This window comes from Drosophila takahashii, chromosome 2L (assembly GCF_030179915.1).
Source record: "Drosophila takahashii strain IR98-3 E-12201 chromosome 2L, DtakHiC1v2, whole genome shotgun sequence".
Lineage (NCBI taxonomy): Eukaryota > Metazoa > Arthropoda > Insecta > Diptera > Drosophilidae > Drosophila > Drosophila takahashii.
The window spans coordinates 643848-670552 of NC_091678.1; the positions used below are offsets into that span (position 1 = coordinate 643848).

The following is a 26705-nucleotide window of genomic DNA, read 5'->3' on the forward strand; positions in this document are numbered from 1 at the left end:
AGGTTTTTGTAACTTTATTTTAGCAACACCGATATGCGAAGTGATTAATACCGTTGGAAGTTTGTCTACAGAATAGTATAGACACTGTCTAATAGACAGACAAAAGCAACTTGAACTTCGCTTAAAAAGGTATACAAATTAAACTCTACAAATTTGAAAAGCAGTTACGGGAAATGTTGTTCATGCTGTTAACGCAATGTATATTAACAGCGGCTTAACATGTTTGGTATATTTGAATAAAAAAGTGTGGTATTTTTCCCTGACCTAATAACGGTAACACTTTGAAGAAGAAGAAAGGAGGAATTTGTGAAGATATCGCGATTGAATTTAACTCAATTTAAACCCCTCTAAACCCGTTAAAAACTCAAATCCGCAATGACCGAGGACTGGCAGAGTCAGAAGTTCCGCCAGAACGTCATCTCGAAGATGTAAGGGCCACCGAAAGCCAACATTTCATGGCCTAACTTTTGTGTTTTTCTGTTTTGCAGCCACGACTTGTTGCCGCCGAATGCGCAGGATCAGACGAAGAATGCCGGCGTCATGGAGAACCACATATTCAGGAAGTCCCGCACGAAGGACGAGTACCTGGGCCTAGTGGCCAAGCTGTTCATGCACTACAAGGACATGTCCCGCAAGTCCCAGCAGCAGCAGCAACAACAACAACAGCAGCAGCAGCAGGGCGGCCCGCCCCCGAATGCGGAAATGGGCGGCGGGCAGAACATGATGCAGGATCCGCTGAATGCCCTGCAGAATCTCGCCAGCCAGGGCAACCGCAACCCGCAGATGATGCCCATGGGCGCCGGCGGAGGAGCCCCAGTTCCCGGCGGCCCGGGAACGGCCTCCAATCTGCTGCAATCCCTCAATCAACAGCGTCCCGGGCAGCAGCAAATGCAGCCCATGCCCAATATCCGCGGCCAGATGCCCATGGCTGCTGGCGGTGGACCTCAGCAGATGCAGATGCAGGTCCAGCAGATGCAGCAGCAGGGCGGAAATGCCCCGGGCGTAATGAACGTGATGGGCGCAGGCGGCGGAGTAGGAGGCGTTCAGAATCAAGGCCAAATAGTGGGCAATCCGGGACAGCAGATGGGCGTGGGCATGCCCAACCAAATGGTGGGCCCGGGACCGAACAGTGGACCCGCTGTCGGTGGGGCCGTGGGCGCCAGTGCCGGAGGAGCCCCGGGAGCAGCTGGTCCCGGGCCAAATCAAATGCAGGGCGGGCCGATGAACGTGAACGCCATGCAACAGATGCCGCCCATGCAGCAGATTCAGCAGAACCAAATGGGGGTAAGTACTATTACTATACCCCTTATATTTTTTTCAAATTTTGTGTTTAGAGTTAAACTTTTAGACACATTTATGACTCATAAATTATGAGGATTACAACTTATTAAAATTATGTTTTTTCAATCTTCGATAATCTGTCAAACCATTTTTGACATATGCAGGATATGTCATACACTGGTCGGCATAATTATTTTGACACATTTGAATGTTAACTGTACTCTTATTTTGAACTTGTAATATAAACTTTAAATTACACAAAAATGTTCTTCACCCATTAAGCACCCTTTGAAAAGTTAGAAAATGTTGTGAAAGTCAAATTTTAAACTTTTTTTCCTGGGGCTTAAAACAAAATGTTTTGATGCAAAGTTTTTCCCCAAGCAAAATGAATAATAACTGCAAAAAGAAAAAAAATTCAAAATATTTTCCCTTGTATTTTTTATGATTTTTAATCTAATTATCTGTCAAAATTATTATGCCGCCTAGTGTTCATAAAAAACTATCTGTCATTCTTAACATTTTTCCAAAGTGTTCAATCAGAATTTGATTTTGACCCTTCTTTACAAATATGTAATATCTTAGAGTAATACTAATTACTATTCTGACTAATTACATCCCCTTGTTCTCTTCCAGATGGGCATGAATCCGATGATGCGAATGGGTCAGGGCAACGGCATGGGCGGTCCCCAGGGAATGCCCGGCCAGGGCATGCAGGGAATGCCGCAGGGTCCGCACAATGTGGTCGGCGGACCGGCGGGTCAGCAGCAAGTGGGCGGAGCCGGCCTTCCGCCGAATGCAGTGCAGCAGGGCGGCATGAATCCGATGGGCGGAATGGGCGTAAACATGCCACCGAATCTGCAGCAGAAGCCCAACATGCCGATGGGCCAGGCGGGTCAGATGTTCCCCGGCAATCGAGGCGGGGTGGGAGTGGGAGTGGGCGGCCAGCAGCCGGGACAACCCTTCATGCGATCCAGTCCCTCGCCAGCGGATGCCCAGCAGCTGCAGCAGCAGGCGCAGCTCCAGCAGATGCAGCAGCAGCAGCAACAACAGCTGGTGGTGGGCAATCAAACGCCCACGCAGCAACCGCCTACGCCGCAAATGCCCACGCCCAATATGATTCCCAGTCCGGCACTGGTGCCCCAGTCCAGTCCGCAGATGATGCAGATGCAGAATCCGCAGCGCAACATCCGCCAGCAGTCGCCGAGTGCCTCGATCAACACGCCCGGTCAGGTGACCGGCAACAGTCCGTTCAACCCGCAGGAGGAGGCACTGTACCGCGAAAAGTACAAGCAGCTGACCAAGTACATTGAGCCACTGAAGCGGATGCTGGCCAAGATCAGCAACGATGGGACAAGTGAGTATATATATAGCCAGGAGAATTTCAAGGAATTTTTGTACTTTCCGAAAGCTAAAAGGGAATTTATCTGTTCCTCTTGCTAGAAAATCGTTATTTAGCATCACAAATTAGATTAGTTATCGAAATTAACACTTTTACTAGAAAAACTTCTACATAAACCGAAATCAAATTAGTTCGTTTTAAAATATCAACTGAAAATGAAGCTAGTTTCCATTGCAATCTTAGTTTTTCCAATATTTGGCTATGTTCTTGGTCTTAAGGATCGTGAGTACTAGAAAAGAAAAGCAACTTAAAAGCCCTAATCCATTAAACACTTGATTAATTCAGCCATCTGCGGTCTGTATCCTGAATTCCATGGACATTGCAGGAAGTTGGCTCGCGGATTTACCTATATAGCTATACGTAATAAATGTAAACATATAACCGGAAATTGTAGGGGATCCGGAAATTTTTTTACAAAGATGAGTTATTGCGAAGCCAAGTGCAAGAAATAATGAAAAATTAAGCTAAAAGCAAACTAATAAAGATTATCAAGGGGTTTCACATATCTCGTAGCATTTTGAGTAATCTAGGGGTACATTTCCTTATAGATGTGGAGAAGATGACCAAGATGAGTAAGTTGCTAGAGATCCTATGCAATCCCACTCAGCGTGTGCCGCTTGAAACTCTTTTAAAGTGTGAAAAAGCTCTTGAGAAGATGGATCTGATCTCCTATTCCGGCCAGCAGTTTGGGGTAAGTTTAATGATTACTAAATAGTATTACTTTATTATAGTTTATACTGTTTACCTAGAAATCCTCGAATCCCCTGCTGGAGGTTATAAACACCACGCTGCAGAGTCCTGTAGCCAATCACACATTGCATCGCACCTTCCGACCCACACTAGAACTGCTTTTTGGCACGGATATAACAGCTCCAGTGCCCACGAAGCGACCTCGAGTGGAGGAAAAGTCGTCGACCTTCGAGCAGGATGTACCGCATGTGTTGCAAGGTGAAATCGCCCGGTTGGATTCCAAGTTCAAGGTGAAACTGGACACTACGTCGCAGATAAACAACAAGGCCATACGCCTGATTTGCTGTCTGGACGACAAGCGATTGCCCAGTGTTCCGCCAGTCAGTGTCAGTGTGCCAGAGGAGTATCCTTGGCAGGCGCCGGACTGCTCCTTGGCGGAACAGGAGTACTCGGCCACCCCGTTCCTGCAGACGGTGCAACAGGCCCTCATCGCTCGCATGTCCAAGCTGCCCAAAAACTACTCGCTCTCGCATCTCTTGGACACCTGGGAAATGGCAGTGCGGCAGGCGTGCTCTCCGCAATCGAAACCCCAAGCAGTCTGCGAGTTTTCCACTTTGTTGGGAGTTTAGACTGCTATTTAGCATAAGCTAATATAATGGGAAATTAAGTAGGTATTTAACTTTATTTTAAAAACAATTGAGATTCTAAAATGTTCTTTGATTTCAGTTTCCCCGCATTTCCCCCATTGAAATTATGGTTTGAGGATCGAAATACATTTAAGAAAAATAGAAATAAATAATTTTAATCCAAGCAAAGCTGAAGAGTGGTAAATTCAATACTTATTATCAAATATCCTGGTATTCAAGACTTGCACCATCATTTTCAAGACACAACACACTCACCAATCAACATAAAAACACACAACTCAAATATCCTGGTATTCAAGAATATGAAAGGTCAGTTTTAAGCATGTAAATTTTAACCGACTGAATTCCATTTCGACCACTAAACCATTCCGTGAGTAGGCCCATTAACTTTCCTCCCGCCCATTCATACAATCGATTTATAATTATTTGGAAAATATGTATATTTTCATTTGTTGAGATTGGAATCGTGTGAGGATCCAGCATTCTTTTTTGTTTTGTTTTTCTTTCTCTTTTTTTCCACATTTAGCAATAAATACAATTGTTTGTGTGTGTTTAAGTTTAAGAGAATTAGACCGATAACTATGGTACAATAGAAAAGAGTTAAGAAAACTTAAGTATCACAGATGTTGGGCGCCGAATGCGCCGCTATATTATATGTACAAGCACTAGGGATAATCAGAATCTAAATCTGCTGTGCTCCTGGAAGGGAAGTGGCACCTATCTACAACAGATGCGAAGCCTATTGAATTTGAAGTTGATATATGCACAAGACGATGACAAGATCTAGCTCTTAACTAAGCTTAAGTCTACACCAGCTACACGAGAATTGGGGGGCAAACTCGAAATAAAGTTCTTACAGGAAAAATTCGAGCTTCAAGTGTGGCCTTAAATAGGATTCTACAAATCCCTACTGTAATTATCTAAAATATGCTCTGATTTTGGTGGGAGTTCTTCTGTTCTTTTCGTTTAGCTGGCGATACTGTCGGGCTGAGATTGGTTCTGGTGCTTCGGCTGCTCTCATCGCTGAACTTGCAGCAGGGTTCCGCCGAAGGTGAAGCTGCTGGCCTGCTGCTGCAGTCTCAGCAGATCCTGGGCGCTGTAGACCTGCAGACTTGCGGAGGAGGAGCTGGTGGCCGCCGGAGCTATCGCCCGCAAATGGAGCGAGGCATCGCAGAGGGAGGCAGCCACCGAGGAGGAGGCGGAGGACGAGGAGCTGTTGCTGCTGCTGTGGGCCAGGGAAACGTGTCGGTTCACCCCGTTCGCCTTGTCCTTGTTGTGCCGCTTGACGTGCTTGGACAGGTGGTCGCTGCGCATGAACTTCTTCTGGCACACGCTGCACTGGAACTTCTTCTCGCCGGTGTGGGTGCGCTTGTGGCGGGACAGCTCGTCGGAGCGGGAGAAGCGCTTGTCGCAGTTGGCCCACTTGCAGATGAAGGGCCGTTCGCCGGTGTGCACCCGCTGGTGGGCCTTCAGGTGGCTGCTCTTGAAGTAGTTCTTGCCGCACTCGGGAAAGCTGCACTCGTAGATGCGACTCCTGGTGGCCGCCGCCTGGGCTGCCGTGATTCTCGTCGCGAGCTTCTCCTCGGGCATCGCGGGAATGGGCGTGGGACTTTGCTGGGCGGCCACGGTGCTGAGCAGGATGAGCTGGCTGGCCGGCGACTGGGCGACCACTGGAGCCACGTAGATGGGTGTGAGAAGGGGTTTGATTTCCTCGGGCTCCTCTTGCTTTTCCGCTGGAGCAGAAGGAGCTGGATGCTCTGGAGCCGGTGTCTCGGGTTTTTGTACTGGTACTGGTAGAGCTACTTCCGCCGCCCGCTTCCTGTTCATCTTGAACTTGAGATTGCGCCACACATTGGCCTCCGGGTAGTCGTCCTCCACCGCGGGCGGAACGGAGTTTGTACTTGTGGTTGTGGTGTTGGAGGAGGAACTGCAGCTGGAACTGGAGGAGTTCTCGTCCTGGTTGCTGGAGGAGACGGCGCCGGAGCTGTTGACCCGCATGATGACGCTAACCCTCTCCAGCTTCTGATCCGGTGGCGGTGTCATGGTCGTCGCAGGCTGTTCCAGGCGCGGCTTCTTGCTGGGCACCGCCACTTCCGGCGACTCGTCTTCCGTGTCTGAGGGATTGGGTGTGATAATCCCTCCATTCTTCTGGCTCTTCTGGGCCACCAGCTTGAGCTTGGCCTTGAGCAGGTTCTCGTTGACCTGTTGCTCGTCCTTGGCGACCTGAAGGAAAAGAAACAAAGAGTTCAGGGTTAGTGAGAGTTCATCAACATCGAAGGCGAGTTCAGGTTCTCAGGAGTACATTCACATTCCCATTCACATTCCCATTCACTTTTCGCTGACCAGCATTGACCCACAATAACTTTTCCCTCGCAATTCGCTAATTACGCCGACGGCTGGCAAGGCCGTTCACCGTTAACCTTCACACACCCTACAGCAGCAGCCCACCCAACCCCCGGGTTCAATGCTCCTCCAAAAGGCCAAGGGGACATTGTTTTTTCGGCGGTTTTTGAACTGTTTTAAAGGCCGTTTGGGGTGAAAAATAATGATTCATTAAATGTCGTGTTGGGACTGAAATTATGTTTTTTTTATTTTAATTTGAGGTAATTTATTGAGTTTTGTCAACAAAAAAAATCGTTTCTGTACAAAAAAAAAGGGTTTTATATATATATATTTTTTTTAATTTTTAAAATCCAAATTTTTATAATTTTTATTTATTATTTAAAAAAAAAATTTTTTTTTTTATTTACGCCGCCCGAAAGCAGGCAAAGAAAACTGCACTAATATTTTTATGACGTGCCTCAGGTGGGTGACTTCATGGGGGGAAGGCGACTGCGATTGCGAGAGGGGGTATTATGACTCGTGTGGAGACGTCGAAATCTTTTTATGGGCTCGGCACGTTGCGCTCAAATGTGCGACAGTGTTTGTTTGTTTCTTTCTTGGCCAGGCCAGATAAAAAAAGCGAGCCAGAAATGTGACATGATTTTATGGGTTGGGGCTTGGCCTGTTTACCTAGCTTTTCGACCGACCCCCCTTTCCGCTTCTCCCCCTACGCCCCAGTCCAGTTGCCAATTGGCAACTCACCTTCGCTCTCAAACAAAGTCGGCGCTCTCTCGCTCTCTCTGCTCTTTCTGTTGTTTTTTTCCCCCTAGTGGTGCCAAGTCCAATGTTCAGGATGTGCCCTCTCGCTCGCACCCGCACATCACTCGCTGTGCATGCGGTGTTCACGTGAAAGCGTGCTGACTGCGTGATCGCATGGCTGGCTGCGGGTGCGAGCGGGACGGAGCACTTTTGTTTTTAGAAACGCGGCAAGTGGAAGCGAGAACGAACTAACGTCCGATTCCGTTTGATTTTCCGCTGCCTTGAATGCACTATGCACATCCCCACTATATCCTCACTCAATGCAAAAAGCAAGGAAAAGGTGTCAGCCGCATTTCTAAACTGTATACTGTACACTGTGTGTGTAGCAGAGGTAGCAGAGTTCGGTAGAGTTTCGGTAGAGGCATATCCTATCACTATGAACTATACACTATCTCCACTTTGTAGGTCACTTACGTTTTCCAACTTGTTATCCCTCAGCGGGGGCGTTGCAGGCGGTGAAGGTAGCAAGGTATCCATGTCCATTGCACTTTTAACTTTCAATTTGCACTCTCTTTTTTTTATTTGATGGAAAAGAGTCTTCTCTTCAGAGTCTGTTGTTTGTTTGTTTGTTTGTTGCTTATCACTTGGTTTAATCTCAGTTTATTTAGATTTTTGCACTTTAGTTAACTTTGCACTGGGGGCTTTTTCGAGTGCCGTTGTTGCCGTTTTGGAGCGGAGGCGAACCGTTGCGTTCAGAATTCAAGAGACGAATGAAAAAGGCAAAGGCATTCAGCTCCCAGCAGAGCTGCCCGCTGTCGACGTCGCTGCCGCGCCAACGAGGTGTTCGGGTGTGTGAGTGAGTGGAGCCGCCGACGACGACGTAATCACTTGTAAGTGGGCAAGTGTGTGTGAGCGGGCCATCGTCATCGGCAGTGGAGCAACCAGTGCAATGAAACCCGGACGACGAACATCAGCCACCAGCAACGTGGGCAGTGCCTCCTCCCTTTCTCGCTCTTTTGGGCTCGAAAAAGGTCAGGTCTCCTCCTCACTCACCTCTCAGCAGCCCACGTACACGGAGGAAAAAAGGTGGATGTTAGGGAGGTATTTTCTTTCTGTACAACTAAAAAGAATCAATTTCGAATCATTTGGGATTCGAATCATTCATGATTTGAATTATGGTATTTTGATAAAAGCAATTTCTAATCGTCTGTATCTGTAAAAGAATCTTTTTCGATATTCCTATGATTCAAATCATTAGGGATTTGTGAATCATTTTTCATAACGAATCTTCTCGAAGCCTATAAGTTGCAAACTTTAGGACCTATTTTTAAGCCATTATTTCTCGTGTTATTAAAATCATGTCAGTTTGGTTTTGTAATATCAAATCGACGTGTTCAAAAGTATAGTATCATATACTTTACTCAAGTTTTTCTTTTTGTGCAGGAGAGAGAACCATAGAGCACGTAACCGACGCATGGACGTCATCAGCTGTTTACTGCGGGGTCTTGTTTTTGGTGCTAGAGAGAGAGCTGGACTGCTGAGGGGGAGGAGCAGGACGGGGGCTCCATGGGCTGTCTATTCATAGGCTGTGCATGCCCAAGCCGCGTGCACAGCGCACAGCGCACACAAACCAACCGACCAACACCAACAGACACACCCCAAAGCCGTGACTGAATAGCTGACGCAGTTGTTGCCACGGAAGTCTGTGATTAATCGACGAAAAAAAAAAACCGAAATACTTAAAAACAGGCTCGAAACCTGGCAGACGCCCCTCAAGCTTAAATCTAAGACCTGGCCGCATATATTTGCATTAACTTTAAAATCCAAGTCTGACTTTGAGCAGACGTAGATTTCATTAATAAACGAAAGGGGCAGAGCGAGAAAGCTAGTGAGTGTGTGGGAGCTCAACAGTTGAGCTGGAGAGGCATTGCCAGACCCGAGAATCGGGGAGATAACAAAGATGAGTCACGGAAAACAGGCATTTCAAAATTTGCCTGTTTACCAGGCCCATGTAACTCGATTAAATCGTTCACTGATTTATTCAATTCGATTGGAAAACCCATCTAGTATTCGAGTATTTTCCACCTGGCAATGCCCGCTGGCTCGCCTGTAACAGTTTTCAAAGCAAAAAGGGGCTCGTGCACAGCACAACACACACCGAAGAGCGCCAAGAGCGAAGAGCGCCAGAAACAGCTGTGACTATTATAAGGCGGCGCTCGCCTGCTCTCTTGCGCAACAACAACGAATAACTAGCACGCCATACCATTCCCCACACCAGACTTGTGGGGCGACTGTTCACGCCGTCTAGGGTATTCAGGGGGTAGTCATAGCACGACGCTAGACCGCTAAAGTCTCTTACTTTCTTTATCACCAGCAAAAAAAAATGTTTGGCGCCCAACGTGGGAGAATTCAGAGTTCTTACTTGACCAAAGATTAATTGTTTGCTATTCATACAAACATACTGCTTTCGTAACCTAAATAACTCCACTTAATAAGTTTGCTGTTAATAACACAAAACAACAGTGTTTCTAAAAAATAAAATTTTATTGGCGCCCAACGTGGGGCCTTGGAAAAATAATACAAATCCACAGTGTGTCAAATAAATACATGTTTTTGGCGCCCAACGTGGGGCCTTGGTAAAAATCTCAAAGCTAAATATCTTTTTTCTTATTTCACTTTAGTAAACCCCAATTTAGATGGTATCCCCGGGTCGACCCCTTGGCGAATAACCTTCTTACTGGCTGAACATGCTCGCCTGGGCGTCTCTTGGTGTGTGTGAGTGTCTGTGTGGGTCCGTCTGGTATCACGCGTTGACCTCATGATGTTCACGTGAACATTTGTTGATACTTTGTCTGAGTGAGTGCGAGCGAGAGGGGGCGATAGAAGCCAGCAGTCTGTGGCGTGCCTATCTGTGTGTTTCTTGTGCGCCCGTGTGCGTGTGGGTGTTTGCAGTACTTGCGTTTTTGTTTTTGTTTTCGCTTCGTGTTTGTTATTGGAATCGGAATTCGTGTGTAATTTTTGCGCGGAACTGAAGCGATGGCCTCCACTCTCTCGCGAATGTGGGCGTGTAAATGGGCCGACGTACCGTTACCGCTCATACCGCTCTCTCCCTCGCACTCCCCTCCTCGGATTTTGAATGCAAACTGCGCCGCAGTTGAGTCTCCCCACAAATCCATCAAGCGGGAATTCATGTGCATTCGCTAGCGCTGAACGCAATCAGCAGCCGCAGGTTAGATCTAAAATTAGCCGTACATCTCGGCTCCCCGGCGGGTTCAAGTTCAGTTCCCTTGACTTGCATTCGCCCACTCAGATCCCACGCCCACCCACCTTATCTCGGGTGGCGAAATCCGGACTCGCAGAACTCACGTGTGCCCACGCACAATCTTAGTGGCACGTAGGCCGCTGGTCACTGGAAAAAGTTGAGGGTCAGAACTGCAGGATTTCATCAGAAAAGCCCACATCCCAAAAATAGGAGCTATAGCTTTACCAGTTTTTGAGTTACAGTTGGGTACTAGATGATAGATGGTAATAGATCTTTTATTTTACTTAGTAAGTACAGTAGGATTTCATCAGAAATCTTATTAAGAATTCTTAAAAATGTCTTTAAGAATTTGTGCAACCTAAAATTTGTAGCTTTCGGATGTCATCGAAACTTGATCTATGGAATAATGAAGACCATTTTTTTGCGGTGTGCCAAAAAGCCAACTTAGAGGGAAGGCGAGTGGCTGATAGCCCCTTCATCTTCTTCGCAGAGCGAGTTTGCGCATTGACGTAACTCTCGTCTGGCATCTGGCATTACGTAGCCGACTCGTTGGCTTGGTGACGTCACACCCACGCTGGCTTTTTGCTCCTGTTGCGCGTCAAAGGTCAAAGCGTAAGAAGCGTGACGTTGGCGTGAGCTTCCGCCGGGTTCAAGGCCTCCTACGCCCTGTATTATTTATTAATAAGGGGAGTAGAGTCCCCAACAGGCAGACAATAATTCCTCGGACGGAGGCGTTGCTCCAATCACGTCAATCACAGGTGGACCCTGACGTCAGAGGCCCTCACTAAAATGAAAAGAACCCCGCTTGGTACTATTCATATTCATATATCCATATTCAATCATGTATTCAGCGAGTGGCACACAAAGTCCGAGCAAAAGTCATGAGGAATTGGTCTATAATTCGCCACGGCAACAACGTCAAAATCGTCAAGTGCGACGCCCATTTTCCTATTTTCCCGTCATTTCCCATTCATTCTCAAACATTTTCTGTTTTGTTTGGCGCGGGTAAAGCCCCCATATCGTCCGATTTTTCCTACCCTCCATACACTCTCTACAAAAGCGCGCCAAGATCGTCAAAACTCTCCATGACGTCATGAGTCGGACTCGTGACTCCAAGTGAAGACTTTGTTAGCTTCTTGGCTTCATTTTTGTTTACCCGTCTTCGATGAAAGACGAATTAAACAGAAATTTCCATTTAGCATAGTTGTAAACATGTTTACAAACAAGAAGATTTTCCACAATTGAACAGATTATGGGGGCTCTTGAAATGGGTCAAACGGGTTTCGTGGAAAAAGATTGAGAAATGAACTGGTAAAACTGATAAAAACGCGGAGATCCCTCTGTATTGCAAACCTATTCTCATAATAATTTTTTCAACATTTCACCATGATGCGTAAATTTGATTTATTTGTCTAAAACTGTGATCATCTTGGCAAACAGCCGTTGATATTTTTAAAAGTTGTGGATAATAATAAATAAATGCAATATACCAAAATATTTATCTTTGTTATAAAGCCTCACATGACCAACTCGAGACTCATATCTAAATTAAGACTTTCATTTTAATGAGTGATCCTCGATCTTCTTTGGCTATTGATCAATAAAAAAAAGCCGAAGTAACTAAAGCTTTGAATCAGAAATGCAAGAAATTGGGGTTTGGAAGATTTTAATAAAAAGGAAAAATCAGATACCTATTTTAGGTATGATGAAACCTGAATAAAGAACTTTGCAACCTCGAGACTAAAAAAACCCATTTAAGATTCTCTTTATAATTAATGATCCTCGATTTTAATCAATTTCGTTTTTAGTGGAGTAAGTTAGCATGCCTAACTAAAGACTGTTATAAAAGCTTAGCTTTACATTACCTATCTATTTATTTGTGTTGTTAAGAGAAGTATATATTAAGGCTAAAAGATTCTCTTAGACATACAAAAAAGTTCCCCGTCAGCGTTTATCTAAGTATCAGTGCTGGCACTTATAGATGCTACTCTATAACTAGCCCCGATCTTGCCGGCACCACCCCCTCTCTCCATCACGGGTTCTAATCCCCTCACATGTGATGCGTTTTCTCTGCCTCGGTCGACGCCTCTGCCTACGTGCCTACTGACGCGTTGCTCTAAAACCGAAAGCTAAAAAACGGAACAGAACGGAACAATGGAACGTGGAACGATGTGTGTGGACGGGGGAGGGGGTCCACCTCATGGAGAACCAAAGTTTACAAATCTTTGGAGCAAGGCTAAGAGAGGGGCCTGCTATAAGCACCATGTAAACATGGCCTTCAATCGGGATTGCGGTCTTCCCAATGGAAATTTACGATGATGCGAAGGTTTCCCTCCACAGTCACTGTGTTTAATGCTTTTTCTCTTCCGCACCTCTCGCATTTTATAATTCTCATGCCATTTCTCGTTCTGGCTGCCGGTAAAATCGTCGACCTTGGCCCAGTTCCTTTGGCTGCCAAATGTTCCATCTGAACTTGAAAGTTGTTGTCCCTGGAACCGCAAAACGAAATGGGATGTGAATGGCAGGAAGGAATGGGGTCCACGTCGTCGTAGGGATATTATAGACTGGCCCTGAACCGGTTCAGGTGAACGCCTCAATGGCAACGACAGTTCATCATCATCGTGCGATGGAAGAAAACAAACAACATCATCAATAAGTGGAAAATACAGTATAGTATATGGGACAAACAGAAACAAGCACGGGTGCTTCCGTTTTCCGACTTGGGGATACCTCTAAACCATTCTATAAAATAATATTTCTTTTATTTCAAGGATTCAATATTACTTTACAATATATCTTGCCAATATGAAAACCTGTTACTAAGATACCTAAATTTCTAAGTGTGAATACTAATTTATCAGCTTTTTATCCCCTATTTGTTTCCAAAAGTTATAGATATCCCAGTTAGTATACTCTCTTAGGCACACTTCACACCCTTCTCATCGAGCATCTCACTCTCGATAAACAGGTGTCTATACAGACAGACACTCGAACGCGAATACAATATTCCCTTGGACCCCATTAGTACCGCGTATAAATATATGGCACAAACATAAATAAATCTAGAATAAGCCCGCTCGAAGGCGAGGGCAGTGGGGGCCCGGGCCCGCTGATAGACCCGTTTTTTGTATGCCGCCGCCGACGTAGATTCCGATTCCAATTCCAATTCCGATGGCGATGTTGACGAGGTCGCTGGGGCGTCTGATTGGGGCCACGTGAAGTCAACGTGAACAGCCGCGCGAAGAATAATAATAATTGCGTTATTCATAATACGGCGAATGGGCGGGACCGGAGTGGGGCGGGTATCTCCCCCGGACAGCGGTCGTCCATTTTTGGATCAACCCTACATCGGGGGTTGGGTTCGGATCGTTTTGGTTCGACCTGATAAGAGTAGGAGAGTGCGGGACTGATAAGCGCGATTCCCAGCTGGCCACCGCATGGCCAGTCTATAGGTCCGCTTATCTGTCCGTCCGTCCGCCTGTCCGTTAGTCTGTCTGTCCGTTAGTCCGCTTGTCCGTTAGTCAGTCACAACATGAGCGAGAGGCGTGGCCGTTATCAGCCTAGGGGGGGTTCTTATCAATTTTCAAAGAGAAGAGAGGAAGAGAGGCGGAGAGGGTGGGACTCGTTTCCCAGGCGGCGTCAATGGGGGTTTATCAATATGCTAGGGGCTGGACTGGAGTGGGCTCTCGGGGATGGGGAATGCGATTGGGGACCGTAAATGCAGGTGCTTCGGTTCGTCATCTGCATGGCTGATCTTGAACTAGATTTCTGAATGAATCGAATTAATTTAGCAGCTTGGGTTGGTTGGGTTATCTGGGTGGGGTTTCATTCAGCTCAGTTATGACTTCCGGTGAATGGGATTCTGCTAATGTTTGCTAATATTGCAAAAATAGAGACCTTTACAATCGATAAATAAGCTAGGCTTGCCTTAAAAGTACAGGTTTGTGCATGTACAAGTACAGTACCGTCAAAACAGCACCTGTTTTTTGACTATCAGTGTTATGCAATGCCTTCCAATCCACTTCCAATACAACAAACGATTAATAGAGACCTTTTGTATCTTTTACGATCCATCAGAATTACGCAGTCTATATCAGGAAATGTGTCTACACTAGGTGTGCTCATCTCATTACATCTCATATCTATATATCTCGCACCACTTCCGATTTTGTTTATCAAACTCATTGTCATTCGCCGGCAACGTGACCATCGCAACCGCAATTGGAATCGGAATCGGGCGTGAATCGAGTGTGAATCGAGTGTGAGTCGAGTGCGAAACGGTTCCGAATCGGTCGGTCTGTTTATCTAAACCCGTGGCATGACGTAGCAGACCTTGTTTATGGGGCGTTGGGCTCCACGCTTGTTTTGCTTTTGCGTTTCGCACTGGAAAGTGGGAGTCGATAGGCGACGAACCCGCGATTAATGGATTGCCCTTGACGGGTCCGTAAACCCTTTCGCAAAATCTATAGGAGGAGGCTCGCTGCCGGCAGACAAACAATGGAAATTGCCCAAGTGCTCTGTCTTCTCCACACGCCTGTCGCTTTCTTCCTCATTCATTTCAGCAATTTATTACTGCGGTGTACTGGTATTTTCTGTTGGTTTTTGTTGCCTTATTGACATTGTTGCGTTTGTTGGTTTAAGTGGGCGCGTTTGTTGCTGTTGATTTGAAGATGGGCGGCGAAAAAAAAAGGAAGGGACTTCGCTGTCTGCCCGCTTATCTCTGGCGATTACAGGCAGCCCAGCCACACATTGATTGTATGGCCCTTGTGTTCTCGGAATCACTCACTATTACAGCACCCGCTATTCTTCCACTCTGTTCGCATTCCATTGAGGCAAAGTGCAATCACGAAAATACGTTTGGTATGCGACTATTTTTACATTACTGAATCACTGGAAAGCATATTCGGAGAATTGTGAAATTAATATCTATTGAATTGTAGTTTGAGTAAAAGAAAATAAATCATTTGTGATAGCCATCATCATTTCTGTTAAATCCAAATTGACATCACTGAAGCCTTCATACCATAATTCCAAGCAGTATCCTTTATAGATCTCCAGATCGTGACCTTTATTCTCTTTAACCGGACAAAGTAAAGGACAAGCGAAAGAATTTTTTTAAGTCAATATCTAAATCTTCGCCTACATTTCGTTTCTATTATATTTTTTATTATTTATTTATGTGGAATTTTCCTGCAATTCTCTGGGTGATCCCCCCACTTAACAATTTTCTCCCCCAATGATCCATGGGCATCGACATGAACGAGAGGCGTGCACAATGATTTGAGTATTTAGCACATTTTCTACTGCCCTGCCCTGCTTCTGCTGCTTCTTTCTCCGATTGTTGATGGCTAATCGAAGCACGAGCGCAAAAAATGTATTTTGTTGCTGTTGCTGCTGCTCTGTGCTTGCCCACATTTTATTTATTTTTAGCCAACCCCGACGCGTTTCAAATAATCAAAAGCAGGGCGCCTCCGAATCGGAATCCGAATCGGAGCTATGGAGCTACAAAAGCACAGAAGAGGCACCTGAGGACCTAAGAAATAATTAACATATTTTTGCAAATTATCCATCGTGTGGCCGGGGCCATAAATCGGAGATGCGAGAGATCGGGTGATCGCATCGAAATCGAAACATTCGAAACGGGGCATGAGTTGTACATTAATCGTTATACATTTTGGATTTTATTTTTTATTTTTTTCGCTGGAGGCTTTTGCACTTTGGCAAGGACAACGACGGAAGTGAACATCAAAACATGAGCGAGCAGCAGCTACAAATTGCATTTAAGGTCAACGAGCAAATTCACAATGCGTTGAACCAAGCCAAGTCTCGCGAAAATAAAATAAAAATGGAAGCGGTCGGCTGACGTTGACTGCCTTCGCTGGATGAGTAAAGTGCTGGATGGAGTGCAATGTAAAGCAGGCCGGTCAGATCCACAACAATAACACAAAAACGAAGTAAACAAATTAATAATGGTCATACTTGGAGGCTATCGGGCACCCAGTGCTCATGTGCCCAAGTACGACTTTATTAACTTTAATTTTTATATCTTTTGAATTGTAGTTTGGGTAAGGGAAAGTAAATCATTTGTGATAGCATCACAGAAGCCCACATACCAAAATTCCCTGCTGTATCCTTTATAGTTCTTGAGATCCTGACCTTTGTTCTCTTTAACGGACAAACGAACGGACAAGCGGTAATAATTAGATTGGGTCGGGGTAATATATATAACCTGGCAGTTTAAGAGGTGTTCATAAATGCGAGCTCAGCACTTATGAAATCACTGTTCAACTACTGAAGCACGTCTTGGGCGAGTTTGAACTTTGGAATGACATTACTTGAGTCACTATCTCCCTCTCTTTTGTAGTCCGTCTTTCTCTCTCTCTCTCTTTAGGGTTCACCTATACCTATAACTTTGTGGTTCGGTGCAAATAATACATGCGTGAGGCGAATGATCGATGTGCAGAAGGTGAAGGTGACTTCAAAGGTGACCCTGAATAAACGAAGGAGGCGCAAAGGTCGCCAAAAATCCGACTTACTAGTTCCACTTGTGGGTGAAGTACCGAAATACCACTGGTAATCGGCAAAGTAATCGCCAAAGTGAGCAATTTCAGACCGAGCACATCACACACATATTTCATCATCTTCCTCTTTTGTCTGGTCAAGCAACTTCGGTTGGAATCGCTATAAATAGAAGCGGCGAATTCGCATTCGACTCGAGATAAGCGCCCCGCCGAGGGTGAACTGATCATATGGGAAAGTGGATCAGGGGAAAAGACACACATCCAAGGGGTCTAAGGTTGGGAATGCCCAATACTGAATTAATTCAGGTCAATCAGTGGGTTGATTTATCGCAGATGTTGCTGGAAATCCTTTTGTATTCCAATATCTGTTGTTAAATATTCCCTTCATTGGTTATTTATATTTTTAATATTTTATAGGTTTCTTTTTAAGCACTTAAGTACTTTACGAGTTTTTTTAAATTGCCAAAATTTCTTATTAAAATATACTCTTATATTTTTATGATTATTTCGGAAACACTAAATGTTTCCAACTCTTAGATATTAATATGTATTAGCCCTTTTTCGTATTTGTCACTTTTGTGAATCTGAACCGACAGTTTACCTTACGTTCCTCTTAATTAGTTTCGTTTTTATTTTTACACAAATTAAATGCCTCAATTATTCGGTACCAGATGCATAGCCACTTATGTATATTTAAACCTATCCCATGGTCATTTGAAAAATAGCGGGTAGCATTCGACATTATGTATACGCCACATGGGACGAACCTACCGCAATGGCAGAGTCCCCCAATTAGCAGCGACTATTTAGCGAGAAAGAGAGAGCCGCCGAGAGTGCGAAAGTGAGAGGGGGAATTCTATTGCATTTGTTGTTATTACCGAATACTAAAAATATCCATTGTACACCCAAATATCGGGGGAAAAAGGGGGGCGGGTCAGGCCAAGTGGACTTTGATCGAATGCAGTGAATTTTGTGGGCGTCGTCAATATAACGGCAAATGCAGCGGCAGCGGCGAAGAAAAGACCAAAAACAAAGAAGCTTTTTAACTCAAAAATAAGTGAATAATTTTATCTCCGCTTGGGAAACAGTTTGTTTGGTTTTTTAGCTCGCTTATGCGACGAACTTGGCAAATTTCATCAGCTGTTTTAATTTATGCAAGGAGCCCAGTCAGCATCAGAAAAAAAGTGAGAAGAGAAGTCGATCGAAAGAGATTCGATTGGGGGAAAAAAAAGAGGTTGCAACTTGCAAGAGAACGGACTGCACAACAAAAAATATTGTATACTATTTAGAAATTATTTTCACCATTCAATGAACTTTCAATGGTATTTATAGGTGAAATCTTTACCATCCACTTTTTAATCTTTAAGGTTGACATCGTTAATTTGCTAGAATTATGGTTTTCTTATGGTCATCCAAAGTTCTTGATGAAATCAAAGAGCATTTTTTAATCGCTTGGCCTTTGAGCTATTTTAACGATTGTTTAAATACATTTCCTATTTTGATTATTACAAGAAACCTTTGATTAGATTGTAAATGCTTATAGAGAGGTGGCGTAAAATTAGTTGATACCTTAACTATAATTTAATCACTTAAATTTCCATTTTAATTTAGGAAAATCTTTTAAAATCTATATTTCTAAGAAAATGTTCCATTAAATTATTACTAAGAAAAAGTCTGTCCTTATATAAATAGTATCTTAATTATTAAAATTTTTAGCATAGTAACTCTATTTACTGGCTCAGTGTATTGACCCCCATTTCCCATATAGGCATATAGTCTATAAATTCTTCCGTTCAGGGTAAGGTCGCATCTCCCAGGGTTGGAAACGCGTCGTTTCCGACCGGATCATTGCACTCGAAAAATCGAAAACTCGAAACGAACACGCAAGGTAACTGCACCTTGGGTCAATGATATTCGCTTCCCCCGCCAAATAAAATTTCGGCAGATATTCGGTTAATTTTCGTCTTGTTTTGTTTTGTTTTATTTTTTCGCGGCTGTCATTTCCATTTCCATTTCAGTCACGGGCATGGCCTTGCCGCCAGAAGTTGCTTGACCTGGAAGTTGCTCACCTCGCCTCCCAGTATCTGAATATCTGAATATCAGAACATCCCAATATCCCAATATCACCATCAGGCCTCCAGTCGAGTGTAATGCACTATGATTACAGAGGAGGCCGACTCGGTTACGGATTGTATGTGTATATTGCGTTTTTTAAGGTTGTTGTGTTTGCAAAAATGAAAAGCAAAAATTCGGTAAAGCACTCTACGACCTATTGGGTATATCGATGTTACTAACAAAGAAGCAGCACACTCATTATGGCATATGACTTCAAGCTAAATCGACTGGGATCCCCCGGAATATTAGTTATGGCTATTTGGCGTTTTTTCCGGCGCCTCTCTAACAAGATCTTCGTTTTCAGCTTAAGTGAAGGCTATTAGTTTTGGTAGCGCCATATTTAGAAAGTGTTTCCCAACCAATTGTCGTCATTCTGTATTTTTTAAATGATTTTTTTAATGTTAGATGTATCTATTATAACATGGCACGTGTAACGAAATGCTTGCTGTTTCTTCATATGTAATATGATATAATTTTATAGGATCAATTATATATTAAAGTTTCTTTCAAGACGTTTAATTAGTATTTAATTTATTAAAATAATAAAAAATTTAGGCACACAAGATATTATATTTTATTTTAAAACGGTTTTTCGTTAAGTAAATCTAGACAACCTCGATAATTTCTCGATGCTGCATTGTTACCTGTTTTGATTTTTTCCCCTTTATTTATAGGTTTGTTGGGCGATTGCCGAATTGCATTGAGAACAGACAAAAAAGCGATTGGGGATTGCCTAAAAAGACAGCGACAAAGTTTAATGAACGTTGCGAAGGTCAACGATGCGTATACTTCATTAGCGATTAAAGAAAGAAGGTGCTTAAAAAAATGGGTGAGAAAAGGAATGAAAGGAGACCGCAAATGACCCAAGGAGGCGGGAAGGGGAAGGGGGGAGGAAGCCCCGTGGAGGTCGCGTGGCTAATCGACTCGGCCATATGTTAGCGTGGATTATGGCCCGCTAACTGGTTTCTGATATTTATTGCCATGCATCCCCATTTGCATGCTGCCCTTAGAAACCCATCCCCACCCATAACCCATCACCCCATTTCAACATTGAGTTTGTCCCGCAGGAAGCTTTTCATTTCCGCCGCTGTCGGAATTTTTTAAATCTATGAGTGTCCAATGCAAAGCAGGAGGAATATCCCATTAAAACCAGGCAATAGGTGCAAATTACAAGACAAAAAGAAAGGTGAAGTAAAAAATTACCCATAAAAAAGAAGCGGAAGTGCAGCTAAATAAAATGCTGAAAATGGTGAAATGTTTCTCACACCGGAAATAGAATTCTGCGGACGTCGCGGTAATTATTTATTTATTTTTGATGCAAGAAACAAACATAAATTGTGGTTAAAAAAGATATTTGTACTTCCTTTTAATTTAAGCGCCCTTAAGTGTCGCCCTCTATTCGGAAAGCCTAAAAGTATTCTGTACTAACTGCAACTAAAGCGCAACCTGGCGGTTTAAAATATAACTTCTTTAAGAGATTTTCTCAAAAATGCGTAATATAAAAATACGATTTCCTAACGCCTTTTCCCATCAGTTGGAGCCAAAAAGTGCAAAAGAAAACCAGAAATTAATAAAAAATAAAGAAATTAGCTTGTAAATAAGAGAAAAAGTGTGATAAATGTAAAGTTGTACTATCATAGTATCGTAAATCCCGAAGAAATCGCTTCTAAAGTAAAAAAAACCGTGAAAAGCGTTAGTTGAATTTCCAATAAGAAACGTGCGTAAAAATGTTTCGGCGTTTTTGTTTTGATTCTTATCAGACTACGAAGCAGACTTCAAAGCAAGCGGAGCGATGAAAAACCGAGTACAAAACAAAATGGAAAGAGCGAGAAAGAGCATTGCGCGCGCTCCAATAAGAGAGAAAGGTTCTCTCTATTTCGCTCTTTTCCCTAATTGGAGCTTTCGTTTTAGGTCTTGGAGCTTCGGCTCTCTTTGGCAATCTCTCGTGCTCTCGCTCTTTGCTGCTCTGTCGACTTCTTCCTCTCTGAGTTACGTGTTACGTATTACTTACACTTACGTATAACTGACACTTACGTTTTGAGAACGTAGTCCAAAAATTGCGCATACGCCTAGTGTTATTCCAACTTTATTTTTGTTTATTCCAACTATTTGATTTTAGGTCACCGGCAAGAGGGTTTTTTATTATTTTTATTGGTAATTGGAATTCTATTGGTCAATGGTTGGTCTTAGAAAATGCGTGGATTTTGTAGATTTTGCGGATTTGCTTCAGTTTTTCTAAAGCAAAACCCAAAACTTTCGATCGTAAAAGATCGCTGTCTCCTGAAACAGTTGCAATCGGGGATTCGTATTCGATTCCATCCAAGTCCGTTACGTGATGAGTAACAGGTCTTTGAAGAGAATTCTCACTCTGCGGTACGAACCACCCCCGATTCATGAAAGAGCGACTGAAACTCTCTTATTTCTCGCAGCTCTCAGTCGAACCACTCACCAAAACAGACCCAATCAATTCGTTTTAGCCCCACTGGCCCCACTTTGCTTTCAGCTCTCGACTCGTCGCGTTGTCAAAAAGACTCGCTCGCACAGCTGCGACGACAAGCTCTCGAAACGGACGCAAATTCGTAATTTGTATAATTTTGCAATTGGTTCTAAAAAGATGGATCCTTATTAACTTGCTTCGAAATCTCCCAGAAACTAATTGCAATATCAAGAGCAAAACTCTGATCAGATATTGATGGGACTCGTAGATCGAATTGGAGATTACTGGCCCGCTGCTGCATTCCAATCGGAATTCCACACTTCGAAATCGCGCGCGTTTTCCGCCGCGCCGATCGTTAAAAATTCATTAAGGCTTGTTAATCGCCGCCAATAATACAAATAATACAAATAATCCAAGTAATCGCATCGATTGCCCATAATTGATACTCGCCGTGTGTGTGAGAGAGTGAGTAGTGCCTGTGTGTGAGTGCGATCGCATCCGCCGGTAAATGTACGCGAAAATCGAAACGGATCTGGATCTTCCGCGGACTTGATGCCGACGTAGCTGAAGATATATCTCCAGTCCCGCAGCTGGACTCGAAATGTCACGACGCAAACAGTCCAACCCCAAGCCGTTGAATAAAGGTGAGTATTTCTAAAGGTTTCGGATCTTGAAAACGATCATGTACATTTTTATAGGCTTATTTTGATCTTAAATGCGACAATATATATTTTCCCAAATTAGTTTTAATCGTGAGATAAAATTAAAGAAATTTAAAAAGAAGAACTTTCAGAGAATTGTATATATAATCCTAAGATTTTGATCACCCTTTAAGTTATCAGATATCACAAAGCGGGATTGTATTTCGATAAATTCTTCTATAAAGAACAGTAGCGTTTCCCACCTGCCCGCCAGCTGACCCATTCAAATTCGCTCGCTTGGTCAGCAGCTCTCGTTTTTTGGACAGCAAAACATGTGAGCGAACACACAGCAAACACAGAAAACCAAGAAACTGATAAACTATGCCAAGACAAAGCAGCCAAAAACAACAAAAAAACAAGAGAGAACGCTATAGTCGGGTGCCCCGACTATCAGATACCCGTTACTCAGCTAAAGGGAGTGCGAAAGAGATGGAGAAAAACTTTGATCCGCCGTAACTTTTTAACGAATGGTCCGATTTAAAAAATTTCTTCTACATTTCGATAGGTATTGATAAACACAATAAAACTGCATTTTTACTTTTCCAAAATATTGAAATTTTTAAAATCGTATATAAGCGATTGTGGGCGTTAGAGGGGGCGTGGCACCCTTTTGAAACAAACTTGCGCTGCGTAGGAACTCCTAGAATCTGCATGCAAAATGTCAATCTTCTAGCTTTTATAGTTTCCGAGATCTCAGCGTTCATACAGACAGACAGACAGACAGACAGACAGACAGACAGACAGACAGACAGACAGACGGACAGACAGACGGACAGACGGACATGGCTAGATCGACTCGGCTAGTGATCCCGTTCAAGAATATATATAGTTTATAGGGTCGGAAACGCTTCCTTCTACCTGTTACATACTTTTGCACGAATCTAATATACCCTTTTACTCTACGAGTAACGGGTATAATAAATAACAAAACAAGTGAGAACGATAAAGTCAAGTTTTTGCGACTATAAGAAAACCGATATTAAAATGATTTATATAGATTCTGATAATAAACAACTTCTCGGAAAAGATATTTATCGACAGGGAACTGAAGATCATTATATCATGTGGTTGGGATTTTAAAGATTTTTTGATTGCATATAATAGATTTATTTTCTCTACTTTAGGGGATGTAAAAAATAGGAATATGGTAATACAAAAATATTTTGTTGCTCATTTGAATGAAATTTCTTTGCCGTCTCGTTATCGATATTGTCGATACCTGTTGTACGTGCAGCTGACACACCTTATAAATATTGTCGGGGAGGCGAGTGGAGCGGAGTGGAGAAGAACGAGTGTTTCGAAGAGTGTGGAGAGTATTAACTAATTACATTTCGTTGTTTGCCATTTGATATATTTATGGCCCCGAACCATTTGACACCCAATGAATGCATTTCGGAATCGAAATCGATAAAACGTGCCGGACCTGCGACACTGGACACCCCGAGCACCCCGAACACCTGAACTCACCTTCCACCCCAGTTTCCGACCCTCCCTGAAGTCACCGGTTTTCCGCTTATCCATTTTGCCATTTTGGACTCCTTATCGCTGTCGCTGCTTCTGCTCCAAGCACGTTTCTCGACTGGTTGACTCTGCCCCACCCAACAACACCCAACAGAACCCCCATTTCCATCCAGTCCCACAATCCAACAAATACCCAACGAGTGATATCAGGCCGAGTCATGAAAGTGGAACCTCCACAGTAAGCGACCAAGAATCTATATCTTGAGCCGGGGCCAACGGAGCGTTTGATACACTCTATAAAGAATGCGATAATAAAATATTGTTATGAATATTAATAAATATAAGTAGTTAGTTATTCTTGATACACTCTATAAAGAATGCGATAATAAAATATTGTTATGAATTTTAATAAATATAAGTAGTTAGTTATTCTTGAACTTCCGAAGATTGCAATCGGTAATGCTTAAAATTCCGTAAGAACTAATTCAAAATATATTTCCAATTACAAAGCTACCCTGACTCATTGAGATTATATTGCACTTACTTATAGTAAAACTATTTATGTAGTGCCCAAAGATGGATAACGAAATTCCTTTTCTTTTTTGAATCTATTTAAAGTTGCCAAGTTTACCACTTTAAACTATTTTTAGGGTTCCAATTACTAGATAACGAAAGGAAATTTATTGGAATCTTTTTAAAAATCTATTTATACTCGAATGGTTACCAGTACCTATTGAGTTTACAACTTTAAACTATTTATGAAGTCCCAAAGACTATAATCCTTAATGAACATTCCATAATTCCTTGAAATCTATTTAAAAATCTATTTATACCTGAATAGTTGCAAAGACCTATTAAGCTCAGAACTTTAAGTTCTTTAAAATCAATTTAAATGTCTATTTATACTCGAATAGTTACCAAGACCTTTTAAGCTCCGGACTTTAAACTATTTATAGGGTACCGAGAAGAATGGATAACGAAAAACTTTACCATTTGCGTTACGATAATTTAGGGTATTCTTATCTGTGCAGCTGTTGTCCGTTGTTGTTGTTGCTGATGTCTGTTATAGTTGTTGTTGTTGTTGTTTCACCTGCACTATCAGTGGGTTACCCCTGGGTAACTATCCAAAACCCCCCCACCCATCTCACTAGCATTTGTGCTTTGCATATTTATCTCTTGCACACTTGCTTCACTTCTGTCCCGTTGTTTTCTATTTTCTATTTTCTATAGCATTTGTGGGCGTTGGGAGTTGGATTTTCGAAGGCGAGAACTGAAAAAACTGAAAGCGCAACTCGATAAAGTTTTATCACAATTGCAGCAGCAGAGGCAGCCACAACAACAACAAGAATAACATCAACTTGCGTAGCTTTTGTCGGAGGTTCTCCAGGCGTTGTTATTGTTGCCTTTACATAAGCTTCAATAACTGGCATTTGTATCGGATAGTCTGTACTATAGTCTCGAACTCGAAGCGTAGGAATCGTGATGACAACGCCCTCGGGCTCGTTTTCCAAATACCCTTCAAATGGGTTTTCTACATTTTTGAAATTAGGTAAGTTAGCTTTGGAATCCCTGAAGACCCCTTTCTTATAATGATATAAACTTCCCTTGAAAAAGTAGAACAATAAAGAAAAGGTCGAATTTTTGACGAAGGATCAAGGATCTATCACAGTTTGATATAAAAATCTGAAATCGAAATTAGGAAATATGGTTATTTTACTACAATAGAAATATAGAGACCTTTACATAATCCCTTCATAATATTCTTTCGTGCTTTGTAGGGTATTATATCTAGAACCAAGTCCCACCTGCTCTCGATTCCTATCTCATACCTTTTAAGAGTTTCGAGACCTGAGGGAGTGCAGTCGCACATAGATAAGCACTTTTGTGGGTTGTCTTTCGTTTTTGTTTTTTATAAATTTTAATTACGCTTATCACTAATTTTATGTTAATGGCCAGCTGTTGGTTGTCTGTTGTTTTGTTGTTCCGTTTCGTTGTCGGTTGTTCTACGGTGGCAGCAGCAAAAACAAAGTAAACGGCCCATCGGCATAGTCATCCCCATGCGGGTGACAATTTAGCCAAAAGTCAAGTCAAGTTTGAGTTTGACTCGATTTGAAGCGGGCCCAGCTCTAATGCACTGGAAAAAATTATAATCATTTTGTTGCCTTAATGTAAATTACAACAGTTTTTAAAATATATTAAATCTTTCAACTTACCTTATTATAATTTGAAGTTTTTCTACTCTTTCAACTAACTTTTGTAGGTTGTAGAATTTATCTGTAAATTTATTTCAGTGTATCTTTCTCATGCTGGCTCTTTTCTGCCCCGAGTTTACTACTCTGAGCCCTCTTTCTCATATCTGAAATCGGCGCGGGTACGTGTCAAGCGGTTCGCTTCGCTTTTCAGCGAGAAGAGGGGTCTTTATAGAGGGGGTCTATGGAGCAGAGAGCTGAGTTCGGAGCGATAGGAGAAGCTAGCTAACTGCGTATTGCAATTGCAGTTTGCATTCGAAGAGCTGCAGTTGCAGCCGCGATAAAAAGCCAGGGCTCAGGTTGCAAACCCCCTTTGGCTCCCCGCCTCTGTGGCTCTGCTGTCCATTTCAATTGGAAAAGATAATCTCGAGCTTTGGCCATTTTGACATTGTATTTTAATAATTGCGATAAGCTTCTCCCTCTCGCTTTGTCTCTGTTTTGTTGATTTGCTGGAAATCGGACCAGGAAATATCACCAGATAAAAAGCACCAGCAATGTACCAATAACAAATACAAAAGCAAAAGCAAAAACATTAACAAGCATTACAAATTACAAAATGTTGTTTTTTTCACTTTGTTGCATTTTATTATCGTTGTTTTTGGCCAGCACATTTGCATATCAAGTGAGGCGAATGAATGTGGTTGGTGTGATGTCTGATATAGGGGGGTGTGATATAGGGGTGGGGGATTAGCAAGGGGAGTAACTTGACGATCGACTTAGTCAGCCAGCGAAATTCAGATTGTCGATATATGTATGTAAATATTTATTGCGCTGTTTTTGTTTTCATTCTTATCACAAGAGAAGGGAAATTCGAAAAAAGTGATTAATCAATGGGTTAACACTTGTTTTAAGAATGAGCTA

General features: G+C 42.9%; 3 protein-coding genes across 7 annotated transcripts in view; 2 read left to right on the forward strand and 1 right to left on the reverse strand.

Annotated features, from left to right (window-relative positions):
- The first annotated feature begins 270 nt into the window (after window positions 1-270).
- On the forward strand, window positions 271-4185 carry MED15 (mediator complex subunit 15). 2 transcript variants are annotated; one of them, XM_017148904.3, is made up of 6 exons: window positions 271-428; window positions 489-1284; window positions 1915-2635; window positions 3229-3371; window positions 3430-4041; window positions 4097-4185. In XM_017148904.3, exons 1-5 carry the CDS (start codon window positions 376-378, stop codon window positions 3997-3999), a joined length of 2283 nt encoding a protein of 760 aa, XP_017004393.2. In that variant the 5' UTR covers window positions 271-375; the 3' UTR covers window positions 4000-4041; window positions 4097-4185. The 2 variants fall into 2 exon arrangements, with proteins under 2 accessions (XP_017004393.2, XP_017004385.2); XM_017148896.3 differs by having other exon boundaries at window positions 3430-4037.
- A 16-nt stretch (window positions 4186-4201) lies between these two features.
- The window catches only part of ush (Zinc finger protein ush), a 79570-nt gene continuing 57066 nt past the window's right edge, over window positions 4202-26705 (forward strand). For 3 of the 4 annotated variants that reach the window (XM_044395204.2, XM_070211403.1, XM_070211404.1), the window contains exon 1: window positions 21500-22077. In XM_044395204.2, the coding sequence (XP_044251139.1) occupies window positions 22035-22077 (43 nt within the window). In that variant the 5' untranslated portion in view covers window positions 21500-22034. Of the gene's footprint in view, window positions 4327-21499; window positions 22078-26705 lie in introns of those variants that run through there. The other variant, XM_070211406.1, reaches the window with a different exon arrangement.
- cbt (Kruppel like transcription factor cabut) lies at window positions 4433-7880 on the reverse strand. Its single transcript, XM_017148916.3, has 2 exons — window positions 7573-7880; window positions 4433-6240 (listed from the first exon to the last, which is right to left on the reverse strand). The coding sequence occupies exons 1-2, from the start codon at window positions 7639-7641 to the stop codon at window positions 5035-5037; spliced, it is 1275 nt and encodes a 424-aa protein (XP_017004405.2). The 5' UTR covers window positions 7642-7880; the 3' UTR covers window positions 4433-5034.